The sequence below is a fragment of the Coccidioides posadasii genome, chromosome 4 (genome assembly GCF_018416015.2).
Source record: "Coccidioides posadasii str. Silveira chromosome 4, complete sequence".
NCBI lineage: Eukaryota > Fungi > Ascomycota > Eurotiomycetes > Onygenales > Onygenaceae > Coccidioides > Coccidioides posadasii.
Genome location: NC_089410.1, coordinates 820,792 through 842,740, shown reverse-complemented (window position 1 = coordinate 842,740; position 21,949 = coordinate 820,792). Strand labels below are relative to the sequence as shown.

Sequence of the window (21,949 nt, the reverse complement as noted above, 5' to 3'; positions counted from 1 at the left end):
CCAGCCGACTTACAACCTTCCCCGCATCGCGGCTGTCGCCAGTGGCGCGCGGTTCACCAAACAGTTGACCACGGAAACCCTTGGATATAGCTTGGATTGACTTTACCGGTTGAAACAACTTACAGCCCTAACGCCATACAATGTAGGACACGGTGGGGCTCTGAAGCTACATAGTTGTACATACATGCGAAGTATAACTAAGTGGGTTCGCAGTCCTGGTGGAGTGATGGTGACGGTGGAGGTGATGTATTCGTTGTAGTCAATTTTGATTTTGGTTACCGGTCGCCATGTCATTTGCAGCTCCAAGATCTCTTTTGTCTGCTAGCATTGCTAGCAGAAGAATATTCAAAATCCCTCTCGGCTTTGTTCTTCAGAACACAAAAGCGATACCTATCCCACAGGCTCCGAAACGGTTTCCTCCATTGACACTGCCATTCGCCGTTCCTTACCGTGGCCTAGCAACACAGTCCACGGCCCCGACCGACAAGATGAAAGCTCTCGTATACGCGGGCAATGGAAAAGTCGCCCTTGAAGAACGACCCAAGCCTACTCTCTCCTCTCCCACGGACGCCATCGTCAAGCTCAAGTACGGAACAATATGCGGTACGGATCTGCATATTATCAAGGGCGATGTGCCAACAGCGACCCCCGGACGAATCCTCGGGCACGAGGGGGTTGGAATCATCGAGGAGGTCGGTTCCAATGTGACAGGGCTAAGCAAGGGAGATACGGTGCTCATAGCATGCATTACTGCATGCGGGTCGTGCTCATTCTGCCGGAAGGGAATGAGCTCACATTGCAGCCACGGTGGATGGATCCTTGGAAACACGATCGATGGCACGCAGGCGGAGTACGTACGTATTCCGTGCGCGATGTCTTCACTGTATAAGTTGCCCCCCACTGTTGACTTGGCAGAAGCTGTGATGCTGTCCGATGCGTTGCCAACAGGATTTGAGTGCGGAACGTTGAATAGTAAGGTCCGGCCAGGAAGTTCAGTGGCAATAGTTGGTGCTGGACCTGTTGGACTGGCAGCAATGAAGACCGCACAGTTGTATTCACCGGCAAAGCTGGTGCTGGTGGACCTGGATGACTCCCGACTTCAGGTGGGGAAGAAGTTGGGCGCAACGCATGGGGTCAATCCAAAGGGTCAAGACGGCATCAAGCGGCTTCTCGATCTAACACCGAATGGCCAGGGCTTTGATGCCGTTATGGAGGCTGTTGGCATTCCAGCGACGTTTCAACTATGCCAGGAAATTGTCGGGCCGGGAGGCGTCATCGCCAACATCGGCGTGCACGGGACAAAGGTTGATCTGCACTTGGAGAAGCTCTGGTCTCAGAATATCAGTAAGTTGTGCCATTCAGATATCGATGGTCGCGCCTCGTGGGTAGTTTGAACCTTAGTTTTTAACGCCGTTCCTTGCTGTGAACAGGTATAACGACAAGGCTAGTCGATGCCACGACTATTCCAGAGCTTTTGACTCTATTCGAAGCCAAAACGCTTAATGTCTCCGACTTCATTACACATCGTAAGTCATGCACTCCCGTCCGCCATGCAATTGCAAGAAAGCAGCTCTAACCCATCTGTTCAGGCTATAAGTTTGCAGACTGCGTGAAAGCGTATGACACTTTCAAGGCGGCTGCTCAGCACCAAGCACTGAAGGTATCATTGGAATTTTAAAGAAAACGGGCGACAATCCGGGACACTCTTGATGGAAGTGGAGTTACTTATGCGGACTGGGCATTCAATGCTCCGTATACCTAGTTATAATAGGATTTCAGCGTACTCTCTTCACTATTAAATTGTACCTTTAGGTAGTCGCACCTAGTGCTCCATCACCAATCATCAACAAATGCAAGGATGCGGCAACCATCAGAAAAAATGGAACAATTTAACCTGCCCTGCTGTTGCAGTCGTCGATATCGGCAGCTACTCAACTTCGAGGCTTGGCACCCGCCCAAACCGAGTCGCACGGACTGCGGATTGGTCTGGCGCATCACATGGGGATGCACTCCGTACTCCGTATTAAAAGCATTGCACTGCTACTAGTGTGGATAAGGCTGAGACAATGTCTTCATGAATACTACCGTCTTTCTCCACTTCCGACCCGGAACTCAGGCGTGATGCTCGATATTCAGCAAATCGCAAAATAGGTAGTTGACTGCCCTTTCAAGTTTCTCAATAACTATTAGCTAATAATCCGTCAGAGCTCGTCTCAAATCGTGATTCGCAAAGCCCTCTACCCGATGTATTAAGCCAGCAGAAAGGGCGAAAGACAAATATGCTTTAAGAAAAGAAAGGAAGAAAAAAGACCATGACAAGATATGAAACTGTCGGAATCGAGCTTTCTTTGGTGGCTGCAGCTTTTCAACGCTTTTCCAGGGTGTGCTCGGCTTCAGGTTAACTGGCCCACCTAATCTTCAGAGGGCCATCGGCGATTCTTCTCGCTCAAGTGCTCTCCACAGGAGGTTATGATTCCCCACGTTACTGCTCATGTCGACCATTAAACAGCGGAACCAGATCCAGATGATACGGCAATATTGACCAATGATAAACCAACACTCTGATCTGAACTCGCCGGAGCATCCTTTTGCTATGAATTGGACCATCGTTGAATTATCACGAAGAACCACTTCGCTACAGATCACCTTGGCTAGGATCCCATGATCCCGAGCTCCAGCGACAAACGACACTTACCTCCACGGAGGGTACTTCCAAACAGACAATCAAGCTAATGGGGGTAGCAGCAGACCAAGCGAACCAAATAAGCTATCGAGGAATTTCACGATCCACAACTGCCGAACAACCCTTTGAGACTATCAAGATACCATGTCAGATTCTAATTCTCCCAGAATCCACGGAATCCCGGGGAGGATTCCTCTTTCATCCTATATCGGCTGCTTTACCCATAATTCACTTTTCTCTGGATAAACCTATGTAGAAGAGGTGGGAACGAAGGGTGCACCACGCTGTCAGAGGAACAAGAGGCCTCTATGAGACGAATTCGCCAGTATAATATGTCCTCTCAAACTGCGTGAAATGCGGGACCTTTTCGTTCCACCGACCGTTAACAAAAGCTTTCGGCACTCGGGAAGTGCTCTCATCCTTCACTGGCCAGGTCCTTGACCACAACAGGAAAATTACACAGACAAGCGGCGGTTCATTTTTAAACAAAGCCAGGTTTCTGTGTCAAGTCTTACACTGTTCATTCTCTAGAAGATAAAACGTAGCATCCGTCTTAGCCGTGTCAAAAAAATTTTCAGAGCTCCTTTGTGAAACAATTCAGCTGGTGATCGGCCAGGCAGCCCGAATAGCGATTTAGGAGACAGAGATGAGACGGTTGCATTTGCGGCCCGGACTTGCTACCCTATCTACAAACAACTCTTGAAATGTTGTTCCTGAATCTGCCCGCTGTGGCTTCGACACGTTTCGCATCGAGAATAATCTTGAATAGCGGTGTAAATTTTCGTCATTCTGCGGTCGCAAATGCCGAATGGAACGAACCCTGGGGAGCGCCGATTTGTATTGCTGACTTTGCAGCTCCTCAGCATGTACCCCGTATCCGTCAATTGTTTCCCCATGTCCGTGGCGAAGAACCTGACGATGGACATCCACGCGGAGTCAATGGAAATTGTTATCGGCTTTCACTGGCGCGATCGAAGAGCTAACGGTGCAGTAAGCTATTCTTAGAAACAAACTTCCAATGCTTATTTGCAAACACCTGACAGGTGACAGTGATCGGCATGCGTGTCTCAAAGTACGGGGTGGCCACGATTGGTGATTTTGAAAGCTCGGATAGGGTACTCCGTAGTGAAGAATTCGACTGTCGATGTCATGACGAGAAATCACAGAGAGGAGCAGATGGAATCAGCCTTATATTACAATTCGTCCCTCTTTGCTCCGAAGCTAATACAGAAAACCAAACCTGCCGACTAATTTCGTGAAAGGGGACTCAGAAAGGTTTACCATCTCAAAGCACCAAGTCCGGCAAGATTTTGTCCTTCCAGGCCTGTTAGTCAAAATGAAACTCACAATCCTTGCTGTCATCCTTCCTCTTCTGGCCGCAGCAGCGCCAGGTCTCGAAGCCCGACAATCAGAGCCGCCATATCCACCAAAGATCAAAGTGATGGCCTCCCGCTCCGGCTCTCCGATCCACTCTCTACCAATGAATGCTGCAGGCCGTGCGTTCTGGCTAGGAGGCACTACCCAAAGCTACTGTCCGATACAGGTCGGTGACAACTGCCCTCCCGGTAACGAGACCGTGATCGCGGGCTTGAGCTCCATGGTATGAACCCCCAGAGCCAATTGCAGAAAGAGACGAAAGCATATACGCATGATAAGGGCTTCCTACTGACCGCACACGTGCTCTTCTTGGGAGGTAGTATGTGCTTGTCCCAGGCGGCCAGCAGATGTATGTTGAGCCAAGCGGTGCCGTTGGTTTCACGCAAGCACATTCGACATATATCCCGCCTGGCTCCTATATCGGCGGGTTCACGTACGAACCCAGAGGAGAGCACGGTGTATATTCTTTCACCGGGTGGGGTGCCGATGGTTTCATGGGGTGTCCGGACCCGGAGGTAGGCTTTCATCAAGTCTACGCGAATATTCAAAATGCATCTGTCCCAACAGGGGATATTAAAGACTGCCTGCCGTTTGTCGCGCTGGCCATCACCTATCCCGGCAATAACCCGGCTGCGTGGCAATATGTTTAGACGATTAAGGTCGAGGTAAAAAAGCCAGCTGTTTCGAAGAAAGCGCTCCGGGAGTCGATCATATGCTGCCATTTCAATCACACCGGAACGGCAGTTCAACACAGGTTATATGGAGCCATGCGCAAGTGGGGTGAAGCGGTATTTCGCTGAGTAGGCTCATGCTGCCTTTTATTGAATTTCATGAGCATCGGTTATAAATTCATTCCTTGACGGAGACAATCCTTGCGTGTATACATATATCTGGCCGGGATATATGAAAATGGAATCGAAGCTGAAATCAAAACTTAGAAAAAGAAGAGCCTCCCGCGATAAGCAAGCCAGTAACCAATATAGCAATTATCATGCATTTGACTTGAATTGGTTTGTGAACTGATGTCCCGATAATGATTATCTTATTGGACACTATAAACGGATAGCCTGTACGAAGTACTTCGTAGGCATACCTTTGGTTTCCCCAAATCTTGCAACCCTTTTTAAGGTTTCGGGCCATAAGGGGGCCCTTCAATATCCCTCTCGTGAATCCCGTCAAGCTCCATGATCAAGCGTAACTGTTTAGGAAGCAGGTTCTGGGCGAAACGTGTTTAAGAGCTGTGGCCCCCTTTCTATTCTTCCAGTTCTTTTTTGTGTCAGGGTTTAGCTTTCTCAAAACCCTGTCACCCATTTTCAGAAACACGCACTTCGAAGCCACGACTAAGAAAATTCCTGAAATAGACAATACAAACCCTCCAGCTGGAGCTTTGGCGGAATCATAAGTTATAAGTAGACGACATCCCTGCTCTCTTCCCTTTGTAGCTCCTGGATCTAGAAACCCAGAGCTCACGATGCCAGATGCAAGGGGAATAAAGTGCATCGTTCCTGCGCCCGGAAAACGTCCGTAGCACTAGATCATGTGACATAATATTCACACGTGACATTCCCGTCGGGAAAGCTGCGAGTCGGGCGATCTCGGAGAGCCGCCGCCAGCTGCGTTGAGCCTCGGCACTCGGCGGCCGAAACAGCCAGCGCAAAATCTCTCGCCAGCCGCCAGTCGCCAGTCTCGCCGGTGTGTGTGTTGCTCTGCTCTGGTCTGTCCTCTAGTCCGTTCTGGCCGGCCGGCGGGGCGGGTGGCTGACGGTGTTAATATACACAGGGCTCATTTGTCTTTGCCTTAGCATCTTGGAAGGGTGGTGTCACGGGGGAAAAGATAACTTCATCGAGACATGAGACGCATTTGGTCAGGAAATGCGGGGTGGGCGTGATCGAAGAACCACCTCCAATGGTGGTTCTTTGGGTGAGTCAGAACTTTCCCCATCGGCGGGTGTGCGAGCCTGGAGTCCAGCCGATGTTCATGCTGGAGCAGCTCCGGCGAGGTCCTCCCCAGCACAATTGAGGAAAACACGGAGAATAAGCGCGTCTGCTCGAACATATATGGTTGTCCTCCGAACATCGGGTATAGTCGGCCGAGAGGAAGCTCTAGCAGTGCTGCTTGCTGATAGGGTGAGGAGGATGTCATCATCGTCATCACAAGCTCAAAGAAACTTCCGCTCGCCCATACAATTACAGAAGCTCTCCCTGTTCGGCCAACCGTCAGTTTTGATACCTATTGCTTTCTCGACCGAGTTGCACCGACTCATTGAATGTACAGACTGGAGTAGCATCAATGTCCTCTCGTTTCTGCGTATTCTTGTGTAGTAGAACATTTTCGCCTCCGTTCCTTGGCTGGACCAGTCATGGTTTTGTTGTGCATCGAGGGGACTCGGGAGACTTCCGTGGGATGGATGACTGTAAAACTTGAAACTCAAGCCAGCTTGGAGTGAATGAATAAATTATTGACATGTGCCGCGGTTACAAGTGTCTGACGTTATTCCGTAGGATTTTATAAATTCTCCATAAAGGAATCAATTGGTCCCTTGGCTTCCTCTTTATCATTTTTTTGAAGGGCTTACATTGTTGATATATACGTCTGTGTTAAGGGAGAATTATACAACTACTAGAAAAAAAAAAAAAAAGAATATCTATAATTTCATTGAAGGGTTAAAACAAAAGAGAACGAGAAAGAATTGCGAGTTACAACGCCAACCATGACTTCCGTTGACGCTCAGCTCAAGGATGTCGCCATCCTCGGCCAGATCAGCGAACCCGCACGTAAGATCCTCACCAGAGACGCATGCGCCTTCCTGGCCTTGCTTCACCGCACATTCAATGGAACGAGAAAAGCACTTCTTCAGCGACGCATTGCCCGCCAGGCTGAACTCGACAGAGGCCAGCTTCTAGACTTCCTCCCTGAGACCAAGCACATCCGTGAAAACGATGCGTGGAAAGGTGCTCCTCCTGCACCGGGATTGGTCGATCGCCGCGTTGAGATTACGGGTCCGACGGACCGGAAGATGGTGGTTAATGCGCTGAATTCGGATGTATGGACGTATATGGCTGATTTTGAAGGTTGGTGACGATTCCACCTTTTTCGACGCCGTTATCCCCGGGAACTGGGATAAAAGGGGGACAGTTGGATAGTGGGTGTGTTCCGTTGAACTGTTCTGATAGATTCTCCACAGATTCGAGCGCTCCAACATGGGAAAACATGGTCAATGGCCAGGTTAACCTTTATGATGCTATCCGTCGTCAGATCGACTTCACCCAGGGAGGAAAGGAATATAAACTCCGCACCGACAGAAAATTGCCCACACTTATCGCCCGTGCTAGAGGTTGGCATTTGGATGAGAAGCATTTCACCGTCGATGGCGAGCCTATCTCCGGTGGTTTGTTCGATTTCGGTCTTTACTTCTTCCACAATGCCCACGAGTTGGTGAAGAGAGGCGCTGGCCCATACTTCTATCTTCCAAAGATGGAATCCCACTTGGAAGCCCGCCTATGGAATGATGTTTTCAACTTGGCACAGGACTATATTGGCATGCCGAGAGGCACCATCCGTGGAACTGTCCTTATTGAGACGATCTCTGCTGCCTTCGAGATGGACGAGGTGAGTACATGTCTCGACGACTTGTGAAGTGGTGCGATGTAGCTGACCCCTGGTGCAAAAGATCATCTATGAACTCCGAGAGCACAGTTCAGGTCTGAACTGCGGAAGATGGGACTACATCTTCTCGTTCATCAAGAAATTCCGCCAGAATCCCAACTTTGTCCTCCCCGACCGTTCTGCTGTTACCATGACTGTGCCGTTCATGGATGCCTATGTCAGGCTTTTGATCAAGACCTGCCACAGACGAGGTGTCCACGCGATGGTAAGCCTCTAAATAACATCTCCATTGGCTCGACGGCCTCAAGCTGACAAAACATATAGGGTGGTATGGCTGCTCAAATCCCCATCAAGAATGATCCCAAGGCCAACGACGCTGCCATGGAGAGCGTTCGCGCCGACAAGCTCCGTGAGGTGCGCGCTGGTCATGACGGCACATGGGTTGCTCACCCAGCCCTTGCATCCATTGCTTCCGACATCTTCAACAAGTACATGCCAACTCCCAACCAACTCTTCGTCCGAAGGGAGGATGTACATGTTACTGCCAATGATCTCCTAAATACCAACGTCCCCGGTAGCATCACTGAGGAAGGAATCAGAAAGAACATCAACATTGGCCTTTCATACATGGAGGGATGGCTCCGTGGTGTTGGATGTATCCCAATCAACAGTCTGATGGTATGTCAATTGCCGCTTGGTTTGGGCAAGCCTCGATAAGATGCTAACATATCGTGCAGGAGGATGCCGCCACCGCTGAAGTCAGCCGAAGCCAGCTCTGGCAGTGGGCCCGCCACAACGTTGTTACTGCTGAGGGCAAGAGGGTCGACAAGGCGTACAACTTGAAACTCCTGAAGGAGCAAGCCGACGAGCTCGCCTCCAAGGGTCCCAAGGGCAACAAATACCAGCTTGCCGCTCGCTACTTCGCCAGCCAGGTTACTGGAGAAGATTATGCAGATTTCTTGACCTCGTAAGTGCCTCCATACGACTGTATTTCTGTTCGCAACCAGGGACTGACGATCTTTTCTCGCACAGGTTGTTGTACAATGAGATCTCTGCTCCTGGAAGTGCAGCTAAGCTGTAAATAAACCCATGTAAAAAGCCATATAAACAGTACGGCTGCTGAGCAATGAGATTTCATCCAGGGCATGAAGTTCTCGTCCTTGCCCTCGGTGTCGAAGGAGGAGTAGAGATACCATGCTCACCTACCCTGAGCAGTGATGAACTGTAAAGACGCCCGTGAGGAAATGGGAAAGTTTCATTTAGCATGTTTTACCTTTGGGCGTGATTGTATATTGTTATGAGGTAGTTGCTAAGTTCTTTTTGCCTCTTGCAGAGTTTTATTTGCTGTGTCTAAACAGCTGCTATGTTAGTAAAACTGAAGCCCGCCTCAATAATAGCTATGATAGCATGTGCAAATCATTCACCTTTTATTGTCCAAGCCAAACAGCATAGGACGCCCCATACTCCTAAGTCAAGCTGGGCCTGTGACCATATGCCAGATGTTAATATAAATTATAGCTTTTCTGAAGATTCCTCCGCCAAATGAAGGAGACTTTACTCCATACTAAGGTAACTGTCTATAAACAAGCACATACGACCATAGGAAGTGGAAAACAGGGCTTCCCGTCCGCTCAGCCGTACTTAAGCCACTTGCCGGCCGGCTAGTAGTTGGGTGGGTGACCACCAGCGAATCCCGGCTGTTGTATGTATATTTTTTTTGTTTTATTCTTTTTCTACATTCTACCTTTTTGTTCCATTGATCCTTTTATGTTGTCTCTTTTGTGAATTCCTTATTGTTGGGGAAATAGTCCATGTTATGTAGATCATGATTCCTACACGGAATCTCCACAGAAGTTCATAAAGTGCAAAAGTCTGCTTTGAGGTAAAGTAAATAAGACAAAATGGGAAAGCCAGTGATTTACAGGGTACTGTACGGAGTGCACCAATAAAAAACATCTCGTTCCTCGCTTTAAGTGAATTAACTCGAACAGAGAATTATGAACCCTGACAATTGCAATAGACGAGATACCTCCTGATAATCGGGTATAAGGCAGTTGGCTAACTCCCCAAAACACAGGTATTCACTACCCGTTTAGACCTCATTGATCTAACAATACCACCACTGGCAGACCTTAATTTGGGCCTAGTGCCTTGCTTTCGGTTTCACTACGGAGTAGCTTTTCCATCGAAGCCACCTAGAGATAAGTTTCTATTGAGCCAAACAATATCAAGTACAAACTCAGCCTGACCACCCCTGACACATTCGGACGGCCTTCTCCCATCTCAAAAAACGTTCCTCAGCCTCTTCTTTTTGAATGCTTGGTCTAAATACGGTTTGCCCATCCGTGTTTACATTCTGCAGTTCCTCGATGCCTTCCCAGAGTCCCACCGCTAAACCTGCGGCAATGGCAGCTCCAAAAGCAGTGGTTTCACGCATTGCCGGCCGAATAACTGGGATAGAGATGAGATCTGCCTGTGTCTAGACCGGTGTCACCGGTTCAGTATCTCAACGTTTTGCAAAAGAGCTGGTTTACTTACCTGCATCGTCAAGTCGCTATTGCACATCCCACCATCCACAGCCAACTCTGTTAGGGCGTGGCCACTGTCCTTGGACATGGCATCGAGAATGGCCTTTGTTTGGAAACATGTCGCCTCCAGGGTTGCACGGGCGATATGTCCACGCTTTGTATATGTGGTGATGCCGAAGATCGTTCCCCTGGCGTCATCCATCCAATACGGGGCGAAAAGACCGCTGAACGCGGTAACAAAGACGCATCCACCGTTGTCTTCCACCGTCTCCGCCAGCTTGTTGACCTCGTCAGATGAACTGATGAATTCGAAATTGTCTTTGAGGAATTTAACGCTCGAGCCAGCCACGGCAATACTGCCTTCCAGTGCATACATCGCTTGACCACCAAAGTCGAATGCGACTGTGGTGAGAAGACCGTGACGAGATATCACCGGCTTCTCACCCACATTATAGAGCAAAAAACAGCCCGTGCCGTACGTGTTTTTGGCTTTTCCGGGAGTAAAGCCTTTCTGGCCTACAAGGGCTGCAGATTGATCCCCAAGGCAGCCCGTAATAGGAACACCTTTTAAAACAGTTGATGCCAGCGACCCATATCCCGTTGGATCAGACGAGGATATTATTTTTGGGAGATGTAATTTGCCTTCGTCTAACCGGAAAAAGTCGATCAGAGTTTCGTCGTACTGGCGAGTTCTGATGTTCATGAACATCGTTCTCGACGCATTTGACGGATCGGTCACGAATACATTCTTTTTCGGTCCGCCATTGAGCATATATACCAACCAGGTATCAATTGTTCCAAAAGCAAGAACGCCTTTTTCATAGGCATCTTTAACTTTGGGCACATTTTCCAGAAGCCAAAGTAGCTTTCCTACCGAAGGATAGGTCGAGAGAGGCAGCCCACAGTGCTCGTGGACCTCCCCATGGCCTAACCGTCGCTTTAACCTGCGAATTAACGACTGCGTACGTGTGTCCGTCCAAACAATTGCATTGTAAAGCGGCTCCCCTGTCTCTTTGTCCCACACGACTGTGGTTTCTCTCTGGTTTGTAATCCCGACAGCTTTAATAGATTCAACATTGTATCCTTGGTGTTCAAAGCTGGATACAGCACCGTCTATACACCTCTCTACAGATGTCACTATCTCCTTCGGATCATGCTCGTGCCATCTAGATAAGGCACGGTGTTAGCTTTCGATCGCGACTGATGTGAAATAACTTGGGGGTTACCCACTTACCCCGGCTGTGGATATATCTGGGTAAACTCCAACTGATGGGATGCAACCACCTCTCCGTTCTTGTTGAATATCAAAAACCTGGAGCTTGTTGTGCCTTGGTCGATCGACCCAATGAATGATTCAATATCTTTCGCCATTTCGGTTTTAATGGTAAATGGGGATAGAATCGGTTCGGAAGCAAGACGACGTCTCCCCGTCAGAAGGATCAGTGAACCGACTACCTGCCTGCAGGTCGCTGGCGCCATCTGCCCATATTTAATCACAGTAATGTCCCGGTGCCGGCTCTAAAAACGCTCGGCGGCTAGGTTACCTCGTGGCGAGGCGAATGGGAAGACAGGACGGGGATCGGCCCCAAGAGTACGCGAGAAGCCAGAATCCAAAGCATGCGGTCGACAACGGTTGGTTCACCAACCCCTGACCGGCTGTAAATCCAACGTCTTCACATGCGTTTTCCTTCGCGATTTTCGGATCTCGAGCTGGTGCTATTTGCAGCATTTTTTTCGTTTCCCCGCTATGATCAGCAGCATGCATACCCCTGCAAACGCTCGAACCCCCAACCCCTGAGCTTCCTTCAGAATACGCACGGCCCTGTTTGTTTTTCCGGAGCAAGTCCCCACAACGAAACTTCGCAACATCATTTTGATGACAAGAGATGCAGGGGTACAGAAAAGTAGTTAATTGGGCATCAAACCTACCTAGGTAGTCCGATAAATATACGGAGTACTCCGTACTTGCACACTGAATTATCTGACCAGCTACGGATTATTTGCAAGTAATTGATCAACAATCTGCATTCTGCTAATCTAACTAATTAACTAAACCTTTGATCGCATTTATTTTCCATATACTCCGTAGTTATATTGACTTCCACTGACAGACAGCTTAGCACCTTACAGGGTAACTAATGGACAGGTCAATTATAGTGACCCTCAATGCCTAAATCTAGGTTTTCGAACCCTAGATCTTCATCGCCTTTTTCTACTTTTATTGTTTTAGCTTTCAACTTCCTGCTCCGTAAGCATTATTGTGTCTTCTATAGATCCTAGTTCAAATAGGTACTGCTCGAAAAGTTTGGAAACGTGGTAGAAACAGCGGATGAACGCAATGCCACAGTTCAAAGTTACCAGTGCCGAAGTCAAGACTGTTTTAAAAGTTTTCAAATAGCAAGAGATCCATTTCTAAGCAGCCTGTCTGTGATACCCTTTCTCATTGGCAGACCCATGAAGCCACCCTGAAATTGGTTCGCTGGTTGTTTGGTAAGGTATGTGGCAATGTTGTATACATTTGGATACTGGGGCACTCGATTTACAATTTTTAGTTCATGATACAACAAACCCCCCCGGGAACTTTGGAGAACATTACACCTTTTTTTTTTACCTTATTTCAACCTTTATTTATATCTTTCTAAGATGCAGTAGTAGACACACACTGTTATACTGATCCAGCAATCCAAACAAATTATAATCTTCAAAGTATTTTCTCGCACCCTATTGAGCAATTTGAACCACATAAGTTGCAAAGAAAAAAAAAAAAGAGGGACTAATATTCAGGATCATATACAGTGTAGAAGTAGTAAAAGCATGCTGGACGTTGAACAAGAAGTACATTCCTAGCGCAGCACATTAACATCTATCCCTGGTCTTATTTGTAAGGTTGTTGAATTCTGCACACAATGGTCCCGCTCCCATTAGTTTCAGGCGAACGTCTACAGAGTATGGGGATATTGAACCTTGGAAAGGGGAAAAAGAAAAGAGACTTTACTCTTTACTTAGAATTTCAATTTGTAAACAATGTATAGTTCTAGACGCACCCTTTTTAATATCCAGTATACCCAAGGACGTTTGACATTTGTTAAAAATGAAACCGTAGTTATACTATTATCCTTAAAATTGCAGAGAGATTTCAAATACTAATGTGATGATTGATGTAGCATTTGTGATTCACAGCATGATTCTTAAAAATAGCAGCGAAAGTTCCGGAGAGCACCCGAGCGCTTAGTAGTTCATAACTAACTCTTGGCTGCAGGTTCCAAGCACAGCGCAAGCATAAAAATTCAGCTTGGAAAAGGAGACCGCAACTTGTCCGGTCCTTGGTCAGGTACGGACTGCAGAATATAGAAGAATTCGCATAGAATAGTCTATACAACACCACGCTCGGGTTTAAGTAGCCGCTGATCTAAATACGTATGACGCTTGGACTCCGTGCGTACCCGCATCCATTCCATAGCCAGATGGAAAGAAGAAGTACGCCAACAACAACGGGGGAGACATGTTCTTCGAATTCAATTCATCAGAAAATCCAAGCTACGCATAGCTGCCATCGGACACATGACACTCGTAATGCGCATTAGAAAAAGCGTGTGTAACAATAATTAGCTCAATGGAAACAGCCGTACGGCGGCGGGGTCTAGGTGGCCGCGAAACAGGTGTGTGATCTTCACATACCCTGACCCTTCGGAGTTGCACAGGCTCTTGGCTTGTCGCTCTCCGGGCACGTTCCCAAGGAAGAGATATCGAGTCACGTCCCTTTGGTGATACTCAAGGGTCCCCTCCCATCCGCCCTACAAACCAGTTCCTGCAATTGCCCAATGGCGACGGGGGGATTCAGCCTTCTGTGACACCGCGATGGGGTGATCCAAGGCAATATCAGGGCCCGGATTCCGTGCTCGCCATTTCCAGCTTATTAAAATAGAACAGCGTGATGCATGCGTGTTGCTGCGACTGCTGCGACCCGCGACGACCTCCTCTTTCTCCTTAATCCATGGTCCTTTCCCTCTGGTGCCAGTGTGTCGTTGCTACCGTTTGCCCCTCCCCGCCGTCCGGATGAATAGGAATGCTGGGGTTACCAAGTTCCACTGCTGCGGCCAGGATTCATCCCATACAAATCGTCGCTGCATGCCCTAGTCTTACACATGACGGTGAAAGTCGGGAGGGGCAAATGCGACTATTTGGATACCGTGTCAGTGATCAGTCCTGGGTTCATGGGTGACTTGCATGGCACCACTGAGTTTAGTTTTTTTTTTGTGCCACTGCGGCGGCGTTCAATTACCTCAATATGCGTTTGGAGAGACACATAAATATCTGCTTCACGGCGCTTAGGGATCGTATTCTCGGACATCAGTTTTGATATCGCCCCTCAGTTAGTTCTTTAAAGGAGCAAGCAAGCAATGACTATGGACGAAACACCACTCACAATGGCTCCAACTGTGGAGGAAATTGCAGCAAAAACATCAGCAGACGCTGGTATGTCTAGTGCCTTTCCTTCTCTTACACTGTCTTGGCAACTGATCCCTTCCGCGGATTTTAGGCCCCGAGACGAGGGATGAACTGGTATGGAGCAAAATCAGGCGCACTCTCCGAGAGCCATTCGGCGAGTTCTGCGGCGTCTTTCTCCTAGTCCTGTTTGGCAATGGATCTATTGCCCAGGTTGTCCTTAGTAAAGGCGAAAAGGGAGCTTTCCAGTCCATTAACTGGGGATGGGGGTAAGCCCAAAGTCCTATCCCAAGATTTGTTCGTTCTTTCGAGTATATACGTTCTCACATGAGGCGTTCCCTATCGTAGTATTGGTGCCATGCTCGGTGTGTACGCTGCAGGAAGGTCTGGTGGCCACATCAACCCCGCCGTTACTCTCGCCATGTGTGTATACCGCAAATTCCCCTGGAGGAAGTTCCCCGTCTACGTTCTCGCCCAATGCCTAGGCGGGTTCATCGCTTCTGCCATCGTGTATGCCAACTACATCACAGCAATTGACTTTTTCGAAGGGGGTCCCGGGATCAGGACGGTGGGGCTCGCCACGTCCTCCGCCGGTATCTTCGCCACATATCCCGCTCCCTTCGTAACTCGCACAAGTCAATTCTTCTCCGAGTTCATCGCCAGTACAATCCTGGTGTTCTGTCTCTATGCTCTCCTTGACAACAAGAATCTCGGAGCTGGAAACCTAACTCCACTCGGCGTTTTCTTCATCCTCTTCGGCATTGGAGCGTGCTTCGGATGGGAAACTGGGTATGCCATCAACATGGCTCGAGACTTCGCTCCACGACTGTTGTCGTATATCCTAGGATACGGACCTGGCGTCTGGTCTGCTGGAGGCTACTACTTCTGGGTGAGTAACTGAGCGCCGCTTTATTTTATGTTCTTTCCTTTTTTTTTTCCCCTTTTCTTTTTCTTTTTTCCTTTTTTTTTTTTTTTTTGCTTTCCCGGCCCTGTGAGCTGTTCATTATGTTGGGATTTGGAGGCTAACGTCATTGCCTTTGTGTGTAGATACCCATCGTTGCGCCGTTCCTAGGTTGCGTATTCGGCGGCTTTTTGTACGATGTCTTCCTGTATGAGGGTGACAGCCCCGTCAATACTCCGTTGTTGGGACTGAAGCGCCTTTTCCACCCTACGCCGGAGGTGTGGTCGAACACAAAATCGGAGATGTACGTGTAATGAGCCAGCAGCCTTTTTTTTGTGGGAGGAACATGTATAGTAAGTCAATGTAATGTTGCAAGGGTTGAGAGATACAATTAAACAAGAAAGGGAAGAATGATGTATATAGTTAATGCAAGCTGATTGCTTTATTTTTTCTTTCTTTTTCTTTTTCTTTTTTTTTCCTTTTTTTTAAATAAACCACCAACTCCGTACAGACTGGAGTAACAGTTGGAGAGCACGCAGCAGTTTTTCAAATAAGCTTTGACCCAGTCTTCGTATATCCGAATTCCCACTAACCGCTAGTTAGTGAATGACAATTGCAAAGAAATTCTTTCCATTTACCAATGCATATAAGCAAGAGTAACTTGGGATGCTAACTAATATGCACACAGTACTAACTAACTAGCGGATAGGCCCTAGTTATATAATAATTGAGGAGCTTGGTTATAACTTAATTGCTAACTTTGCAATATCTAGGTGTATGCACATGGAGTATCCTGTAGATGTGTACACACATATTTCATTCACAGTGTTGATTTTGCCATTGGATAAGAACCTGGACTCGCAAGTTACAGTTGTGCTCCAAATTAGCTTCCATCATAGACCTCCAAACAACTGTTGATTCAGATAAATGTATATTCCAACATAAATGTATTGGGACTAGTGTGGATCTACAGTTTACAAATCCTCCTTATTTCTGCTATAATCAAGTGTCGGTGTCATGAGAACATCTGATCTGTCAATGATAAGATGTGACTAGAGAGGTCTCTCTCTTCTTCTCTTCTTCTCTTTCTTTTCTTCTCTGTCGCATTGCATTACTAAATTGAAGAGTTCACAGGATTTTGCTGTCTTCTTACTGTTCACTCTCAACAACTGCTTTGGTCTGAATAGACTTATTTTTGGGTAAAGCACTACCTGTTTGAATCAGATATCAAGAAAAGAGTTCCAGACTGTGCCATTTGCTGATCTAATTTTATGGAGTGTTCTATGGGAATCTTATTGATAGTCAAACTGATGATGGCAAGAGATGCAGGGATTGCCCCTGATTAAAGCATGTCTGAATTGCTAGGCACTTAGTTGTGTAGGTAATTATTCAGAGAAGTTGTTCAGTGTATTGACATACTGAATGGTATTATATAGTGTGAATAGTGATGCTGGCAAAAAAAAGTATATAAACTCTCTTCTAATTGCATCTTCTCAGGACTTTATTTTCATTTCCTTCTGATGAACAGTTCCAAATATCTTTCCTCACTCTTTAATACCACCCACTGCCTTCCCTGAATCAGTCCTTGCTTCTATTTTTGAGCCAGCTCCGACTCTGCAACCAACACCACCATGCCGTTCAACCAGATCATCAAAAGGAAGACCGTCGGCAAGTTCACGAAAAATGGGGTAGAAGTCGTGCTCTCGGTAGCTACCCAGATAAGCCACTGGGCACGCCCAGAATCTATCGTCGATGCGGTTGGGCAGAGAGACACCCCGATTATTCAGGATTCGAAAACGGTGTTGCCCGCCGGTACCGTCGAAGTGTGTGATCGACCAAATTGCTGATCTGCTCATATTCGATTGAACCACTCGTCTTCGAGAAGCTCCTTTGCAGTCGGCCTGTCCCTTGGGTCAAGTTTCATTATCTTCAAGACAAACTCCTTGTCGTCTTCCGAAATCTCTCGCTGGCTAGCCAGTGAGAAAGGTCTCAACTTCTCGGGCGGCACATCTTTCATGATAAGTGACAGTACTCCCAAGGTCTCCTGATCAGCGAGATCGACATATGATGGTGGATATGGTCCAAAATAGATGTGGTACTTTGCGAGGATCTCCAGTTCATATTCGTCGTGGCCACGGGGGAATTTGGGCTTGAAGATAAAGAAGTTGTCACCCCAGATCATGGATATCTCCTTTGTTGTCAACATTAGGATTCGTTAGGAGAAATGAGCCGTTGTATGCAATAACTACCATTGTCCCAAATGACCAGATGTCAGTTGGTGGACCCCATTGCAGTCCCAACTGCGCCTCTGGGCTCCGCCAGATGGGCGTACCAATTTCATCGCGGTCCTTGCAAAAGCGGGAGGTTATGTGGACTGTGCTCTCGAGGTCTGCGAGTTGGACGTCGGTAAAGCGCTGTCCACTTTCATTCTGGGAAGATGGCGCGTACTTCACCAGGACATTGTCCATTTTGATATCTGCAGGCATCTTTTCCATCAGAAACTAGCTCCGTTCAAAGGCTTATCCAGGTCTTAATCCCAACCTGTGTGCACATAACCATCTTCATGCAGTACTTTCAATGCCTCAAGAACCCTCTTTGATGCATATTTGATCTCCCTTCTGCTAAGCTTAGCGTTTAAAGCGGTGAGTAGATCATCCTCGAGATGTTTCAATACGATGGCAGGTAGGTCTGCTGGTTCGACTATCTCATCTATCAAGGGGCGCAGATGCGGAGTTCTGGACTGAAATTTCCTCAGGACATCCCTCTCGTTGGCGATTCGGAAATGGCGCGCGGATTTGATCACGACAGTCTGCCCAACTTTGTTACTGTTAACAAAACAAGTATGTAAGTACGAAAATTGCGATTATTTGGTATCCATGCGAAATGGAACGGAATGGAGATGGCATGTGATTGATAGGCACCTTCCCAGCCAAATGAATTCGCCGAGTTGCTTGGTGACGGTATACGTACTGACTGCGCCAGTGAGAAACTGGCCCAGTTTCAGGAAAGGAGAAGACGAACTTGCTGAGCCAGCGATGGACTGGCCCAGCCTCACGAGAGAAGAACTTGAAGCCATTGAGAAGATATGAAGAGGTTTGGGTAAGGCAAACAACAGAACATCAGTCTATGTAGGACATATCTTTGACAAGCCCTCCTGAATCAGAAAGAGGCGCGCTTCAGCTCTGCGCCGGCGCATTTCGCAAACTTATTGAAGATTTCGTGGAGGGAAATAAGAGCTAGACAGACGAGGAACGCAAGAAGCAGGCTTTCAGTTTTTTATCCCTTGCAGCCTGAATTGTTGTTTTGATCTCTGCTCCAAGCGCCGTGTCAATGCGTTGGATTTGATTTTGATTTGATTACGTCTACACCGACCCAGCCGTGTATGGTCGGATTAGTTAGCCCAGGCATGACTGACAAGTAGCTCTGGCGACCCAGTGGCCTTGGGCGCGGTGCCCAAGGGAGGCTCCAGAATCATTGAAGCTTCTTCATTCTGTTGCTGGCCTTGATGCCTGTCCCTTTCAAGAATGTCTAAAATAAAATCTCAATTAGAAATGCAGGACGCCCAAGGTGCCTGATTCAATAGAAGAGGAGGCAGGGTATAACAAAGGAGCCTGCGTACCTGCTTGATCATGTGACCCATCATGGCATCCAGATCTTTACTGGCCATGGAGACCGATGCGAGATCCTGTGGGCTCAGATAACAGTTAGTTAACTAGTCATGATACACTAACTAGTCTACGGGGTAACAGGTAGTTAGAAGTATCCCTGCTTAATGACAGAGTGCTCCGTACCTAATGCATCTTCTTACTTGTGTACCTGCTCACTTGGATCTACTTTGATCCAATTCAAAATTTTCTCGCCGCATCCTATGTAGTTCTCATGATGAGTTGTTGAAGGCTGAAACCCACAGAATACAATGCTCAAAGCTCGGGAGTTGTAGTTTCTTGGTTTCGATGTAAGAGCTTCCGTGCATACTCTTGCATGTTGGTTTCCCCGTTTGCTATGTTTGCTGTGCCCTTTTGCTTGTCCCGTCATTAACAGCGACAGGCCCACTGTGTTAGATTCCAATTCACTGAAACTAATGATGCCATCGTTCTGCTTTTAGGCTTTGACAGATCACTTGCAGCTCATTCGCTGAGGTCTCAGTAGGTAGTCTTCATTAGATTCCTGCTGCGTAGATTCTCAGAATCAGACCCATTTCTGCGGTTCATGAGCTTCATGGGCTTGATATGATTTACTATAATAGATATATATTGAAGGGAAATATGTACAGCTTGAAAAAATGTCCTCTTATGTCCAGCGGAGATCCCAAGCTTGTTGGCTTCAAGCGTTAAGACAGATCAATCACAAATACATATCAAAGCGTACAAAGAACAGTTAGTGCTGTTACTAACAGCCAACATGGACAGCTAATAGAGTATTGTTAGCTTCTATGACTTTTTAATACAGAAATAACCTGAATGTCATCTTACCGTTAGCAAAGAGAGAGTAGGTGTCAGCATTCTGGAGGGACTGCTGAGCATTGAGACGTCGAACGGCCTGGTATCCATAGCCGTGATCAACACAGTGGGGTTGCACGATGGCCGGGTTGTGGGTGATCTCATGGAGGACGGTGGTGGCCTGGTCCTGGCCGTGGCATCGGTTGGTCAGAAGGGGCATCTGGTAGAAGATTGGGCAGTTGGTGATGTGGTTTTGAGCCGGGAGGGTGTACGCGATGGTTCTCGGTTGGCAGTGGCCCATGCGATCGGTGCAGTCGTATGTCGTTCTGCCGCCGTTGACGGTCGACTCTCGGGCGACTGCGGTGAAGCGGTTCACGACAAGCTGGCGGGTTCTCTGGTCAGTCTGCTTGAAGTACTCCTGGAGCTTTTGGGCGTTGTTCTGGGCGACTTGTGCGGATCGCTGGCTGAGTTGAGCCGAGGCCTGGATGGCTCTCACGGTTGCGGTCCTTCGTTGGCCAGTGCAGGAGTTCGTCAACCTGCTGCGCTTATCAACTGGCTTGATGGCCTTCTCAACTGTAGCGGCGACGGCACCGTCAACATCCATCTCAAGGTCGTTGGCGTGGAAGGCCATAGCACCAGTGACTTCATTGCTGTCCACTTCCGCGAAGGGAATAAGGCCCTGGGAGGAGATGGTGAAGGCGCCACCCTGAGTCAGGTCAGCGGTGGTTGCAATGTCGACTTCTCTCTCGATACTCTCTCCAGGAGTAAGGGAGATGAAATCTTCATCTGGAAGGTCGGTCATGTAGATGTGTTGATAGATTCCCTCAAACTGGACCGCGTTGCCTTGCAATAGAGTCAGTGAGGCTCGTCGATACCTCTGAACTGGGCTGTTAAAAAATACACCATACCATCCTTGAAGATTTCAACTTTTTGGGTTGGGGCATCGTCAAAGAAATTGTTGTATCTGAGCAACTTCAACGGGCGATCAGCCTTGTTGGTGATGATAGCCTTGATGCGGGTGTTGCCAATAGCAGTAAGCTTGATATCAAGACCTCCCTCCGAACGAGGCAAGTGAGAAATGGCGTACGAAAAGGCGGGCGACACTAAGGCGGCCAGGGCTAGGAGGATCGAACTAAGCTTCATTGTGGCTAGGGCTTAGAACAGCGAAAATCGTGAGATCAACCGGACTAGCAAGTTAAAGATGATCAAGGCAAAGGTACTCTCCCGTTCTCCAACAATCTTAAGGAGACAGAAGCAGGCTCCAAGGGCAATTCAGGGCATTTATATGTTTCTTGCCATCGTGCTCACGGACGAGGATCGACAAAGAAAGCACCCCTTCAGTCAATGAGTTTCATGGGATCCTGGCATTAGCATGGGAATCGATGGCACTCGGTTCGAAAACAGAAGCCAGTATCAAGGTTCGGGTTGGCTTCGCCCCAGGAGGTTTTACTAAAATGTGTTTCTCGGGGAAGCAAAAAAGAAGGGAACCTCATGTAGCCGTGTTGGCGCCGAGTCGATGATGCCGGGGTTCGGTTCGGGATAGCCGGAAGCAGATGCTAAACGCTACTATCCTTCCTGTATAAAGGCGGTATAGACTAGATATATAATGTATATATATACCTCTCAATCCATGATGGCTTCGATCCATGCAGCTTGTTTTCCACAGGCGCAGAGCGAAAGGCTGTAACAAGAAACGAAACCTGGGGTAGAGACCCATGACCATAATAGTTCATAGATATCATATGAGATGAAAAAAAAAAATAAAAAAAAATTAAAAATTAAAAAATAAAAAAGAAAGAGGGAGTTCTCACTGACGACGTGCAAAAAGCCAACACACATAGGTGCTGGGTAAGAACTGAGAAAGCGGCAGATCGTCATCAACTGCTAGTAGGATCTCGTCTTAATTTCCAATGGTGCGGTCCGCGGAGTGCTTTGGTAAAAACTCCAACAAAAGAAGATCATTATCTGC

At 47.7% G+C, this 21,949-nt stretch overlaps 8 protein-coding genes across 8 annotated transcripts; 4 read left to right on the top strand and 4 right to left on the bottom strand.

Annotated features, from left to right (window-relative positions):
• Positions 1 to 287: 287 nt before the first annotated feature.
• On the top strand, positions 288 to 1,678 carry D8B26_007175 (uncharacterized protein; the record flags this gene model as incomplete). Its single annotated transcript, XM_003072014.2, has 3 exons — positions 288 to 1,344; positions 1,431 to 1,526; positions 1,590 to 1,678. The coding sequence occupies 3 exons, from the start codon at positions 288 to 290 to the stop codon at positions 1,676 to 1,678; spliced, it is 1,242 nt and encodes a 413-aa protein (XP_003072060.2).
• A 2,341-nt stretch (positions 1,679 to 4,019) lies between these two features.
• On the top strand, positions 4,020 to 4,710 carry D8B26_007174 (uncharacterized protein; the record flags this gene model as incomplete). Its single annotated transcript, XM_003072013.2, has 2 exons — positions 4,020 to 4,283; positions 4,381 to 4,710. The coding sequence occupies 2 exons, from the start codon at positions 4,020 to 4,022 to the stop codon at positions 4,708 to 4,710; spliced, it is 594 nt and encodes a 197-aa protein (XP_003072059.2).
• Positions 4,711 to 6,588: 1,878 nt separating this feature from the next.
• On the top strand, positions 6,589 to 9,091 carry D8B26_007173 (uncharacterized protein). The gene is made up of 6 exons (XM_003072012.2): positions 6,589 to 7,131; positions 7,245 to 7,669; positions 7,731 to 7,931; positions 7,991 to 8,344; positions 8,404 to 8,633; positions 8,699 to 9,091. Exons 1-6 carry the CDS (start codon positions 6,771 to 6,773, stop codon positions 8,745 to 8,747), a joined length of 1,620 nt encoding a protein of 539 aa, XP_003072058.1. The 5' UTR covers positions 6,589 to 6,770; the 3' UTR covers positions 8,748 to 9,091.
• A 776-nt stretch (positions 9,092 to 9,867) lies between these two features.
• On the bottom strand, positions 9,868 to 11,565 carry GUT1_2 (Glycerol kinase; the record flags this gene model as incomplete). Its single annotated transcript, XM_003072011.2, has 3 exons — positions 9,868 to 10,145; positions 10,205 to 11,360; positions 11,429 to 11,565. The coding sequence occupies 3 exons, from the start codon at positions 11,563 to 11,565 to the stop codon at positions 9,906 to 9,908; spliced, it is 1,533 nt and encodes a 510-aa protein (XP_003072057.1). The 3' UTR covers positions 9,868 to 9,905.
• Positions 11,566 to 14,635: 3,070 nt separating this feature from the next.
• D8B26_007171 (uncharacterized protein) lies at positions 14,636 to 16,026 on the top strand. The gene is made up of 2 exons (XM_066125447.1): positions 14,636 to 15,529; positions 15,688 to 16,026. Exons 1-2 carry the CDS (start codon positions 14,999 to 15,001, stop codon positions 15,853 to 15,855), a joined length of 699 nt encoding a protein of 232 aa, XP_065981529.1. The 5' UTR covers positions 14,636 to 14,998; the 3' UTR covers positions 15,856 to 16,026.
• An 842-nt stretch (positions 16,027 to 16,868) lies between these two features.
• D8B26_007170 (uncharacterized protein) lies at positions 16,869 to 18,027 on the bottom strand (the record flags this gene model as incomplete). The annotated part of the gene is made up of 2 exons (XM_066125446.1): positions 16,869 to 17,732; positions 17,791 to 18,027. 2 exons carry the CDS (start codon positions 18,025 to 18,027, stop codon positions 17,394 to 17,396), a joined length of 576 nt encoding a protein of 191 aa, XP_065981528.1. The 3' UTR covers positions 16,869 to 17,393.
• A 44-nt stretch (positions 18,028 to 18,071) lies between these two features.
• D8B26_007169 (uncharacterized protein) lies at positions 18,072 to 18,617 on the bottom strand (the record flags this gene model as incomplete). The annotated part of the gene is made up of 2 exons (XM_003072009.2): positions 18,072 to 18,366; positions 18,463 to 18,617. 2 exons carry the CDS (start codon positions 18,615 to 18,617, stop codon positions 18,072 to 18,074), a joined length of 450 nt encoding a protein of 149 aa, XP_003072055.2.
• Positions 18,618 to 19,930: 1,313 nt separating this feature from the next.
• MEP8 (Neutral protease 2 mep8) lies at positions 19,931 to 21,123 on the bottom strand (the record flags this gene model as incomplete). The annotated part of the gene is made up of 3 exons (XM_003072008.2): positions 19,931 to 19,950; positions 20,014 to 20,823; positions 20,889 to 21,123. The coding sequence occupies 3 exons, from the start codon at positions 21,121 to 21,123 to the stop codon at positions 19,931 to 19,933; spliced, it is 1,065 nt and encodes a 354-aa protein (XP_003072054.2).
• Between the last annotated feature and the right edge of the window lie 826 nt (positions 21,124 to 21,949).

Bases quoted from the DNA above. Each gene is read 5' to 3' on its own strand.
- D8B26_007173 (XM_003072012.2), top strand. From the start codon at position 6,771: ATGACTTCCGTTGACGCTCAGCTCAAGGATGTCGCCATCCTCGGCCAG. The intron at 7,670-7,730 runs GTGAGTACATGT...CTGGTGCAAAAG, and splicing joins CTGCCTTCGAGATGGACGAG to ATCATCTATGAACTCCGAGA. The intron at 8,345-8,403 runs GTATGTCAATTG...CATATCGTGCAG, and splicing joins TCCCAATCAACAGTCTGATG to GAGGATGCCGCCACCGCTGA.
- D8B26_007171 (XM_066125447.1), top strand. From the start codon at position 14,999: ATGCTCGGTGTGTACGCTGCAGGAAGGTCTGGTGGCCACATCAACCCC. The intron at 15,530-15,687 runs GTGAGTAACTGA...CTTTGTGTGTAG, and splicing joins CTGGAGGCTACTACTTCTGG to ATACCCATCGTTGCGCCGTT.